At 33.2% G+C, this 13,460-nt stretch overlaps 1 protein-coding gene across 2 annotated transcripts in view; it reads left to right on the top strand.

Moving 5' to 3' along the window:
- The window catches only part of LOC106476102 (synaptotagmin-7-like), an 83,056-nt gene that overhangs the window by 56,034 nt on the left and 13,562 nt on the right, over window positions 1-13,460 (top strand). Inside the window, exons 1-5 of one of the 2 annotated variants that reach the window (XM_022381151.1) lie at window positions 2,863-2,959; window positions 4,818-5,113; window positions 6,510-6,594; window positions 6,941-7,094; window positions 13,091-13,207. In XM_022381151.1, the coding sequence (XP_022236859.1) occupies window positions 4,830-5,113; window positions 6,510-6,594; window positions 6,941-7,094; window positions 13,091-13,207 (640 nt within the window). In that variant the 5' untranslated portion in view covers window positions 2,863-2,959; window positions 4,818-4,829. Of the gene's footprint in view, window positions 1-2,862; window positions 2,960-4,817; window positions 5,114-6,509; window positions 6,595-6,940; window positions 7,095-13,090; window positions 13,208-13,460 lie in introns of those variants that run through there. The other variant, XM_022381146.1, reaches the window with a different exon arrangement.

The following is a 13,460-nucleotide window of genomic DNA, read 5'->3' as shown; positions in this document are numbered from 1 at the left end:
ATGTTTAATTAAACTGCATCGAGTTGTTGGCTTCATTAAAGACGCAAGATGATGTCAGCAGTAAACTGCATCGAGTTGTTGGCTTCATTAAAGACGCAAGATGATGTCAGCAGTAAACTGCATCGAGTTGTTGGCTTCATTAAAGACGCAAGATGATGTCAGCCAGTATAACAAGAATGAACTATGAATGTTAACTCTGCTTTGTAAATAAATTTTCACTTTCTTATCAAGAGAAGGCGGTGCAAGAAAAAATTAAACATTTATTTGTATTCAACTCTGCTGATCATAAAAGAACAAAAACATTTTGAAGCAAGTTATTGGCAAGAACTTTTGAGCATGGTCTATTCCTAAAGAAGTGGCTCCCCAGTGGCTCAGCGGTAAGTCTGCAGGCCTACCACGCTAAAACCCGGGTTTCGATAAATTTTCTATGACTTACTTCAAACTTCAAAGATAATAAGTGAAAATCTATGCTAGATCTCTCTTTCTATATAAATATTTGTATATACAAAAAGTTTACTATCGTCAATCAATACGAGTTAATCTCATTTTCAAAATTATGATTTACTATTACTAAAGCTTCGCATTTTTTTTTCATAAAAGGTAAACCAAAATGTAATGTAATTACATTCTTAACCTTATCTGTGCTTATCAGCATTAATTAAATAAGAGTTTGTGTAACTTTATGCTTAATAACACTCAAAGCAAATAAAGTACTCATTTTTTTTAGAAAGTAAAATTAAGAGCTGTTCACGTACACAAGATTGGGCGGTGTTAAAATTATAATGATTATTTATAATCAATATTAATGAGTTTTGTACATGTGTTCATTTTTGTAGAAACAAATTAATACTTTCGAGGGTATTTGTAGAACTTTGTTAATCATCAAACGATTTCATGTATCCAAGTTGAACCGGTTCTTCATAAAAGAAGAGTTACCATTCTTATTAACTTCCAATGGTGGATCAGCGGTAAAATTACGTACTTAAAACTCAAAATCCGGAGTTTGATTCCTCGCGGTGAATAGAGCTCAGACAGATAATTATGTAGCTTTGTGCTGAAAAATAAAAATAATTTTCATAAATTATTTCAAATCGACGAAAATACGACTACTTATACGAGCTACTAAATGAATACCTTAATGTCTCACTTACTTAAATTCAGATCTATACTGAATGTTAGTAGTGAAATATAATCCATAGAAAAAAAGTATATTTTTTTGCAGCGAGGTATTCTAATTTTCTTTTAAACCTCTAAACACTACGTTACACTACAATAAAGTTACAAAACACAAACATTTTAGCTAGATATTTTACAAAGAAAACTTGATTGTTTGGAATGAAATTAGACTTAATTACGATTATTATTCCGTTCCCTTCCCCCCCCCCCCACGTGGCACAGCGGAATGTCTGCGGACTTACAATGCTAGAAACCGAGTTTCGATACCCGTGGTGGGCAGAGCACAGATAGCCCATTGTGTAGCTTTGTGCTTAACTTCAAACAAACAAATAAACGTTCTCTTTCAGCTTAGCGAATATATGTTATGAGTGACATATGAAAGCTTCTATTATCCTTTGTTGCTACTAACAACTTTTGAATGACTTATTTTAATGAAATGCTTAAGATTTTCACCTCATATATTATTTCTAGTGTATTCTCTTTGCAATGATTTTTCACATTTAGACCAATCACTTTTTGATACTCGTGATTTCATCGCAGGTGTACTGCAGTGAAGCTAACACTCAGCTTTATGTTTTTGTTTTTCATAAATGAGTTGTTTTTTTTCCTAAGCCGATAATACGAGAAAACCGTACAGTTAACGTCTATCAGTGTGGTTAAGTATTATCCTAATCAAAGTGCTTACTTGAGAAGTAAACACTTCATACTTACAGTAAACACTGTTTACAAATTATTTCTAGCTTCAACTATGGCTACCAAGACGTGAGATTTTTATTCGAGTGGTTTAAAAATTCAAGTTGACAGTTCAATACACCAGGAAGTAGACATGAATATAGATGAACTCTATGTTATCACATCCGTTAGGAGACAGCACTGCTGAGTATAGTGGAGAAAAATTACGTGTAGCTGTGTTTACAGGATAACATTTATGATAGTTGTAGAATGCGAGCTTCGATATCCCATCAAGAAAGAACTGCTACTGATTACAATAGTTTACGATGTATCATTAATTTCAACTTACAAATTAGATTTTCAGGAAAGACGCCATTTATCATTTTTCGAACCAGTTGAATAATTGGCGCTTAAATCCTCTACTTGAAGATACGTTAAGTTGAATTTTGTACAGGCGGCATTTATAATAATACATCTTCTCAAATGATTCACAGTAATAAAGGACTAGTAGTCAGTCTCTTGGTAGGATGAGGCAAACGTTACCCACTATCGGAGCACATTTGTGAAATTTGATGCCAACCTGATTCCGACAAAAAATCAGCGTATTACGCCGAGTCTTAAGATGTAGCAGTGTTCACCTTTGTAGAGGGAATTAAAATTTTTTTAGGGAATTAAGTTCTTAAGTAAGACTTGTTTTTTCAACGCTTGAAAAAGCAATTTATATACATATATATATAAATCCGTAATCTATCTTCACATACGTACAGATAGATAAATACAACACGATAACTTAAGAATACATGGAGCTTGAAAAAACATTAGGCTAGGTAACACAAGCATACATAAATAAAATATTTATATGATAGGAGAATTTAAGTACAAAGCAGTCAGCCTGAGTATTTTCTTATCTAGGTTGTCATGGTGACTAGATAAACTGCTAGAGTAAAGAGTAATTTGACTTTCGGTGTACCGTGAGTGAGTGAGCTTGTTGATACGCAGAATAGAACTTTACATAGTGTAGCAACACGTAACTTAGCTTCAAGTGTGTGTATTTGATGAGTTGTTTTTCTGGTAATCTTTAAACGCCTGTGATTAAGCAAAGTGAACACTGGTAAGAATCTAACAAAAGCTAGTCTGGTTTAAATATATGTTGATTCGAAGCTGGTAATTTCTTTTTTTTTGTGGCAACATCTAAACAGCGATAACTGTTTAAAAAAAAGTCTAGTTTGTCTTGAGGAGTGTGGGTGTGTTTGGAGCCGACACCGTGAAAAATACTTTTAATAGAAAAACGAATGACATATTCCAGTTAGATGACGTATGTTTTAATAATCAGTAATACTTATGTAATTAATATAACATATGCGACGCTATGTGTAAAAAAAATATTACCTTGCGCATACTCAAAATTATCTATAAAAATTTGGACGAATATTATTACTTATTCTTTGAGGTTTCAGTTTGTTCTGGTAACTTTCCTGTAAATATCTATAAAAACTGCTTGTAAAATAATTAAGAGTCTTTGGAAACCATGATTAATGAATACAAACGCTGATTTGTCCACTAGAAACGAATGTTAAAGGTATTTTGGGGGGGGGGGGTACAATTCAATAATAAAAAATACGTGTTATAATTTGTAAGTTAATTTACACTCGGAGTGATTACGTTTTTACTTCTAAGCAAAAGTAAATTAACTACGAATAATGTGAAATTGCCCAAATTTGTAGAAATTATATGAGGGGAGCAAAGTCTAAAGCTAATTTGTCTGATATAACTGAAATTCTGAAAGTTCTTTCAGTCCTAAAGCTTTTGACCGTGTGATTTAGGTTAAATATATCTCTTTTTTTCTATTAGGTTGGTTTTTTTCACGACTTAGTAATTTTTTAGGCAATTGTGTGTATTAGAAGCAATCTCTATAAGGAAAATATCAACATATGGAAAAGAAAAAGATATAGACAAAGTGAATTTATATATATCTTCTAGTTCTTGTTTTTAGCCGCGGCACATCGACTCATAGAATGGCTCTGAGTTTGTTTGTTTTTCATTTTTCAAGTACAAACTTTTAGCTCATAGCTTGTTTGTTTGTTTGAAGTTAAGCACAAAGCTACACAATGAGCTATCTGTGCTCTATCTGCCCACCACGGGTATCGAAACCCGGTTTCTAGCGTTGTAAGTCCGCAGACATACCGCTGTGCCACTGGGGGGCAACTCATGACTCCATCATCTTTTGACCGATTTGAAGTCTAATTACAGTTTTCGACTCAGGAGATCAAACTCTTTTGACTGATGTATTTGACCACGCCCAAGATTTCATAGATTAATTTAATCTAATCTTGTTTAAAAAGATTTCAATTTGAGAGTAGGCTGGTAGAGATCCTGATGAGTAATATAATCGAAACTGGTATACGCGCGCCCCACGCTTGGTATTGCTGGCGCACAAAAATATAGCTAATAAAAATGAAAATAAAGTATCATACATTAATTTATTTTAATTCTGCCTAAAAACGTTTCAAGTGCCGCGGCTATTGAAGATTTCCTCTTCTTCCTGCTTTTCAGAAAAAGGTCCACAATGGGCTTTATTTACTGTGTCCACCGGAGAGATCGAACCCCTAACTTTAGCGTTATAAGCACTCAAGCTTATCACTGGCCCACCGGGGGGCATATTTTCAGTAAAATAAATTGTTTCCTTTTTTAAACGCAAGCCGCAAGAACTATTTTCACTTTCTAGCATTTGCAATTCACAAATTTCTGTTATAATTTTATAACGAAGTATTAATGAACGGTTTAATAGATGAAATTTTCATGACTAACTAAGCCTAAAAACAAAACTCACAAAGAAGTCGAAGCTCTTTAATTATTATACATTTTATATTACTAAAAAAAAATGTATTGTTCAGTTTAGTTTGTCTTGTTGTTCTAACCGTAATATTATACATACATCATGTTTATTTTATGTATTTTTGAATGTTCAGATGTAATTGATAATGGATATGACCAACATCATCGTAGCTTCCGTTTTGGGAACATTGGCGGCGCTATTGTCATTGGGTGTTGCATTTTTTCTTTGCTACATTTACTGGAAGAAGCTTAGTCAAAAGAAAACTTCAAGAGATGAGTTAGAACCACTGCAGTTCGGGAAAGCGCCACCTACCGGCCAAAGTGATGAAGTGAAAGAACTTCCACGCCATAATGTCGAAGATCGAGTTCAGCAAGGACCAGTCGGAATAATTCCATCCTTACTGGTCCCATCGGTATCACAGTCGACGTCGTAAGTGTCGGTTTGTTGGTCCGTTTCATTAGAGCGCAAAGCTACATAATGGGGAATCGATCCCCTGATTTTAGTGTTGTAAGTCCGTAAGTTTACTACTGACTCACTGGGGAGACCAAAAATGTCATATTTGAGGGGTTTGCTTTTTACCTCCCAATGCTAATATTATCAGGATACTGGATAATTAGCAAAACATTTTACTTAAAAAAATAATAATAATAAAGCCCCCCCCCCAGTGGCACAGCAGTATGTCTGCGGACTTATAATGCTAGAAACCGGTTTTCGATACCCGTGGTGGGCAGAGCACAGATAGCCCAATGGGTAGCTTTGTGCTTAATTACAAACAAATAAAAAATAAATAATAGTTTTTGACCAGTTTTAAGGAAGACACACCAGAATTTTTATATGCCTTCTTGCAAAGTCTTGCAGTTCATAATAAAATATTTCTGTTACTTGACCATAATTATTACGGTCTTTCAAACCAACATTTCAGAATATGTCATTTAAAATAAAATTATAATAAAAAATGAAATAAAAACTTTCACTAGTTTGATAACAACAATTCGATTTAATAAGCAGGAGATCAATAAGAAGTTTTATGTTATTCAAAATGTAATAACAATAAAGGATACAAAAGCGAAGATTTTTTCGATTTGAAAATGAGTTACAATTCACAGGACAAAATAGATTTGATTTAAAAGGTTAAAATGATACAAGGTAAAAAAGTTAACTTTAATTTAAGAAATTAACAACAAATCAAAGAATAGAAGAATGTCTGTAATTGGTTTAATATAGAACAACAATACATTGTACGAAGAGACTGTTTTAATAGATTTGAAACAGCAACAATGGAAGGAATGAAAAGGACATTTCCATAATTGTTACGGTTTTAAGCGCCTAAAACCGGCGAAACCAATGGGCATAATAATAGTGATACAAATCACTATGCGGCAGATATTTGTTTCTGCTTTTTACTGCTTAAAAATACTATTTGTAACAGGCTTTTGTCTGCCAACATGTCTAGCTAAAGTGGCGAGTTCTGCTTTTGAAATAATGTTATTTTTACATGCCATTTATATGAAATCCGTAATGGACAAATCAAGAGGAATGTAAAAAATACATACACAGTCTCGTGCCATTTTTATGACATTTTTTAGAAGTTTTAAATGATTTAAAATAAATAATAGCAAAGGGTGTAGAAAATGTTTTAACTTATTTGAAATAAATAATAGCAAAGGGTGTAGAAAATGTTTTAACTTATTTGAAATAAATAATAGCAAAGGGTGTAAAAATGTTTTAATTGATTTGAAATAAATAATAGCAAAGAAAAGCTTATATTTATATAAAGAATTATTCTAGAGTTGTAACGTATATGAATTCTCTCTTTATTTTTTAGTATAGCTGAAGATAACAAGGAGAATAATAACACTGCCATCCAGGGGCCGATTTCTTTTCTTCACTCCCTATTACCATCAGCTGAGGTGATCTACTTTAAACTAGTACAAACAATATTATGTAGATCCAAACAAACGGACTAGAATCAATTTTATTTGAACCGTCGCACATAAAAGTCTGTCTCAACGTCAGAGAAGTAGTAAATCCTGAACTTATCGGAATTCGGATAACAACAGGATCAATAAAACATAAATAATGCTTTGGCACGGACATAACCTTCAATATAAAATGATAATGAATAATGATCATATACATTAACGACAATACTGCAGTCTTTTTACAAATTAAAACATAGACACTGTTTATAGCTTGTGTAATTTTTGAAGTAACTAAAAGTTTAAGCTAGGAATTTCTTTTCATCCTCATCTATAGCAACAGGAAGAAGCTGCAGACCTTGCGAACGCCATGACTGAACCAGATGAACCGGCTGGACAAATACAGTTTAGCTTGGAATATAATTTCCCTAATTCTACCTTAATATTGAAGATTATACAGGCTAAAGGTTTGCCTGCCAAGGATATCATAGGCAAGTAAACGTATTTACTATAAGTCTGTTTAATACACAAGTTTGCTGACCACAAAGCAAATATGATAGCACCAGTCTCGTTGATGAAGGTTTGGATTAACCCAATTTGAACTGAAATAATTTAAATCAGTTTTAACTGTTTCCAGATTAAAAAGTAAATCACACATGTTAAAAACACGATGGTTTTATGTGTTCACACCATAATGAATTATATAATTCCTAAATCTGCATATCACACAAATCATAAATTTTCGGATAGGAAAATATAACCGCTCTAGCTGTTCCCAATTTATCAGTGATAAACTAGAGGGAAGGTAGTTAGTCAACACCACTCACAGCCAACTCTTGGGCTACTCTTCTACCAACGAATAGTGGGATTGGCCGTCACATTATAATGTCCCCACGGCTGAAAGGGCGAGCATGTTCGATGACTGGAATTCGAACCCGCAACCCTAACCACCAGGCCATGTTGAGAGATCTATATGAAATTGGAGGAATTATAAATAAGAGTGAGAGACCTAAACACTACATATCTTACAATAAGGTCAATTCTTTCTCAAACTGCATACGTCACTTTTTTCACCTGATCTTCCAATAAGTAAAAATAGGAAGGACACATCCTACAGGGGTTCTTTAATTAACCTCTACACAACGAATTTTACACATTATTGGTAAACTTCAGCAACACCAAAAGGAGAATAGTCCTTGACAATGTGTGACTAGCTAAATAATAAGGTCGTAGTTAGATTCCATAGCAATATATTTACACTTGAAAACTATATGTGCGCTGAATGTGCATGAGAAAAATCCTGAAAATATTTGTAAAAAAAACTTGTCACCTCTCTAAGCTAAAACACAAGTAAAATATGGTAATATTCAATAGAAGGTTTAAAATACGTATTATGGCTAACAAAGTTTCTTCATTGGAAGCAACAATTGATTCATCTCGACGTTTCGGATAACTTCCGTTTCCCGTCTTCAGGAATCAACTATCGCTACAACAGGCTGTTGCTACCCATAAAGAAACTTCAAAACATATGTTATTTTTCCAAAATACCACAATAGCATACGATAGAAAGCTTTTAGTGTTATAATCTACATAAAAATATAAGTGAAAAGAGAAGACTTTCTAACGTTAAAATATCTATTTTCTGCGATTTTTTAGGCTCCTTTCTGGTCTAGGAGTCCCGAAAAAGTACCTAAAAGTTCTCATAAATAATAATAAACACGAGACAAGTATGAAATTCTCTTAAATTGTACACCCCACTTCCAATAGTTATAGACATGGGACATTATTTCAATAGCAAGTTTCATTATGACATTGTACTTTATCAAAATAAGAAGCCCTACAATCTGATCAATTTAAAAGAATAAACAACCAGTCGCATAGAATAAGAATAACTTTACACTTGTTTACTCTGATGCCTGCTTTCAATACCAAAGTCTTAAGTATCGGTTTATGTGTTTTTTTTTTACATAAGTTCACAAAAATAGAGTAGTCCACAAAAGAAGGATTATTTAGAATTATCTAGTTAAACTGTGCACCAAACAATGATTCTCATTGGGGAATAATTTGAAACTCTTACACTAATTAATTTCGTACTTTATTCTGTAGATCATTCAAAATGTTTGTTTATTTATTTGTTTTTGAATTTCGCGCAAAGATACTCGAGGGCTATCTGCGTTAGTCGTCCCTAATTAAATAATGATAGGTTAGAGGGAAGGCAGCTAGTCAACATCACCCATTGCCAACTTGAGCTCTTTTACCAACGAATAGTGGGATTGACCGTCACATTATAATGCTCCCACGGCCTGAAGGGCGAGCAATTTCAGTGACGGAGATTCGAATCCTTGACCCGCAGAATATGAGTCGAGCGCCCTAACCACCAGGCCATGTTAGGCTTGTTCAAAATGTTATCATTACAAGAAATACTGAGGACCACATAATGATTATGTTTACTCGGTGATCAGTTAACACTTAGTATTGTTGATTATATTGAGGGCCGTGTTTATGGAGTAACCTGTAGGTTATTCAAAATTTAATACCGAAGATACAATATTTAACTTTTCTTTTATTCTATACGTTGTACAACAAATTAAATTACAGGCTCATAAATTAATATATATTGCATGTTTAATAAATCAGCAACAACTGAAAGTCTAGAAAGTAAAATCCTCGACTATTAATCTACCACACAGAATTAATCGTCAGCTCTATGGGAGCATATTTCAGTACATTCGTCTGATGACCAGTAAACAAATCGTCAGTAACGTTGAAATATTTAAACTAGGTACACATTTGTATATTCTTTATCAATGTCATACTTGCATGTTTCTCTTTCTTGGTTTCCTTCCAAATAACGTTTAAAGACTTGTGGTATGTCAAACCTAGAAACAACATAAATCAGAAGTATAAATCAAATAGTCCTGAGAGGCTGTTTATCACAGTTCAGGTGACATTAAGCGCTCAGAAATTCTACAACTTCTTAATCCATTCTCATCAATTCAAGAAAAGCATACAGCGCTCTGTTCTTTAGCCTTGGTGAATATTCAAATAAACTCAGTATTTAAAACCTTTTACCATAATCCCCTATGTCGTAAAATAGTGTGTTGACCGGCAAACACAATATGTAAATTTTCTCCTTAACTATCTTGTAATTGTTATATATGTACAAAAATGAAGTACATTGATTATTTAACCCGAAATATTTGACTTTATGTTTCATCGTATAGAAGCTATTCAGACAGGCAGCGCTTCTGGAGCGTATCAATTGTTCTTCATATAATGAGTAACTCAACATTTTTTTATAAACAGAAAGAGTTTGAGTTGTGTTAGAAATAAATGCAAACACAAACTGAAAAGTGTTAGTTTGAGTTGTGTTAAAAATAAATGCAAACACAAACTGAAAAGGTTACAAAGTTCCACAAATGGAAATAATAATTTTTATCAACTTAAATATATGCTGCAGTTTCTTGATCTATCATATCAATAATCTGAAAAAAAATCAATTTCAATAATTAATGAAATACATTTCATTTCTCAAAATTATGTGTCTTTATGACTCTCAAGTTTGGTACTTGCATGTTTATATCGAAAACAGAAACAGGTCAAACCTAATGAAAAATAAATGTTAAAACAACAACTAAAATATGTATCTAAATGCTTTAATAGTCGGCTTAACTCGTTTCTGAAAAGATCCCTTATTTATTGAAAAAGCAATGTATTCTGAAAATCACAGAAATCAGTCATCACTAGCTAAAAGTACAGGAAAAAATTAGTTTCTGGTAATGAAACTGAACAAGTTCTAAACCTTCCCGTGAACTGAAATTAAATACAACACACATAGTTTAAAGACAGTTTTCAAAAATAAAAATAACAGGTTTAATAAAACAATGTTAAAGCCCTAAACAACAAATAAAACTGGAATCAAAGGTAGAGATTTGTGGTCTTAATAATCTATATTTCTTTTAGATGTAAAACTTAACTGTTATATATTTATACATAGAGAAGTAACAAATAACGAGTTATGGCAACTAGATGACGAACTTATCAATGGTACTAACTATTATCACAGAAAATACAAAAGGAAAACCGTAAATTGATATTTTATGAGCCCTTTATTTTACACAGAACATTACACAATTTTTTCATGCCCTAATACAGTTTATCAATGTACGATTATGAAACGTTACTCCAAATGTCCTGTATAAATGCCTAGAATTAGCCAAGTTGGTTGTTCGCATTATGACAGTCTCAATTTTTACATAAGCCATAAGGTCTCAAGAATGATCATATTCGGACTTAGTGCAGACCAAGCCATGGTTGTGAATGTTCCATCAATGAAACAGAAAGTCATTAAATTATAGTCAATTTACAACATCTACCGTGAAATATGGTGGTGATCAATACAAAGTTGAGGCTGGATGACCATCAACAGTGACGGTGATATTTACAAAATTGATCAGACTTCAAACAACAGGACGAGCAAAGCTGGAGCAAGGTGATCATTAGAAATAAATTTAAGTTTGAACTCTTTGCCAACAATCAGTGATAGTATGTTCGATGGCAGAGGGAAGAACGGTATCACGATTAACTTATAACACCTGAAGAGAAGCATGCTGGGGATCAGTACAAGTGTGGGCTGCCAGCCAGTGGAATTGAATACTTACACAAAAGTTATAGCATCCTGACTGCTGACACATACAACAGATTCTGATCCGTCATACCATTCTAACAGGAACACGACTCATTGAGGGGAAATTTATCGGCAAGTAAGACAACGATCCCAACCATACGGTAAATTTGATGAAACAGTATCTTGACGGTAAAGAGTTACCTTGATCACTTCTTCTTGAAACAGTGTCAGTTTCTTGTATCTTATTGAAAGAATTGCATACGGCTCCTACTGAAACACGGACCAGCTAAAATGTTGATTTCCACACGCTTGTAATGCGGTATTTCAGTGCTGCGAACAAATATTGGATTCACACTACTACTACTGAGCACAGTAGATTGCTTATACTTTAATAGGCTTTATACTAGTGTAGGACTTTCCGATTGGCTTGATTACAACCAGTCATAGTATAAACTATCAACACTTTACGGTACTCTGGTTCAGTTCAATTTCACGCGATAAAAAAAGGAAGTATTCCCGTAATATTTGCCATTTTTCCCTCACAGTTTCATAATTATTTACAATACTTTAAACGCATTAATATATTTTGATAACTGGTGATATTATGAGGTAGACTTTTAAGGAATTAAATACTGTTTATCGTGATGGTAGGCTAATAATTGATTAGACAGATAATTGTTAACGTAATCGGTTTAGTATCAGCCTATTGTTATGGTGACCCAACTTATTCCCCTGTAGGCTAATTAAAATAAATATTATATTAACAATTAGCTGGAGTATCCGTCCCGTGGACGGAAATATGTAAATTCATGATTAATGAAAGGTTATTTTAGGACATGAAAAGTTGCTTTCCTTATATGTAATTGTAATAAACGCAAAAATGCCCACAAAAACGGCAAAACATAGAAAATATAAAACCGTAAATTTCATGTATCTCCGCATGGACCCAACGAATCTCTATGCCAAATTTGGTGAATTTCCATCAAAAGGGGCGAAGTAGTGGTAATAAAACGCAAAAACGCCCATAAAAAACCGCAAAATGTTAAACTGATAATTTCTTTGTGCTTCTCCATGGACCCAAAAAAACCTTCATGCCAAATTTGGTGAACATCCATTCATCTATAGAGACGAAGTAGTGGTAAAAAACGCAAAACGCGAAAATTGAACATTTGTTTGTGTCTCCCCGTGGACGCAAAAAACCTTCAAACCAAATTTGGTGAAGATCCATTCACACCCTGCGAAGTAGTTATATGGAAATAAAACAGATAGTACTATTATATTTATATAGATACATGTTGCGCGTTACACGAACCACTTGTTTAGCTACTAATGTAATGGACACAATGAAGAAGTACTCCATAATGAGTGTACTTCCCTCTGTTAATCACTGTGGATACTATTACTCACTTCCCGCTCTTTTTTTTTTTTCAGAAAGAACGAACCTATCTAATACTTATGTAGTCTAATATAAATGTTAAAAAATATATGGTTATCAATGAAAAACGTTAAAGGTCTGGTCATTCGCTGGTTAAGCTAAAATTAATGCAGGTTAACAATACGGTAACTAAAATATTAATAAGGTTAGAAGTGAAGTAACATCAATATGTTATTAGATGATTTAAACTGAGCACACACCTTAATAGCTTGACTTATTGTTTATAAGGTGTTTATAGATCTGACCAAATTTTCTTTCTCATAGTTTAGACTTATGATTAAACCATAATAAAATATGAGTAAAAATGGATCAGTTAAAATCACCTTCACTGACCCACGGAGGTTGTTTTTTTACACAAAGTTTTATATGTATCAGTCAGATTTTGAAATAATTTCCAAATAAATCTTAAACATTTCACATCATAGGAACCAGCGACCCCTATGTGAAAGTGTTTCTACTCCCAGACAAGAAAAACAAGTTGGAGACGAAAGTCAAACACAGAACTTTAAATCCTCGATGGAATGAAACTCTTTACTTTGAGGGTAAGTAAACTGAACATGTGAAATCTTGGTGTTAACTTATACCTTCCTCTTTTTTTTCTTTGTTTTTTAAGAAAATTTGGTGTTAACTTATACCTTCCTCTTTTTTTTTCTTTTTTTTAAAGGTTAAGTACATACTTCAGCCGACCACTTACAGCCGCAGTTTCGAATCTTTGTCGCCGTCTTGTCCTTGATTTTGACGCTAAATAAACGTGTTTTATACTTGAAAAAGCGTTTACACCAACTCAAAAGATTG

This window comes from Limulus polyphemus, unplaced genomic scaffold (genome assembly GCF_000517525.1).
Source record: "Limulus polyphemus unplaced genomic scaffold, Limulus_polyphemus-2.1.2 Scaffold152, whole genome shotgun sequence".
NCBI classification, from domain to species: Eukaryota; Metazoa; Arthropoda; class Merostomata; order Xiphosura; family Limulidae; genus Limulus; species Limulus polyphemus.
This window is presented reverse-complemented; position numbering and strand designations above follow the sequence as displayed.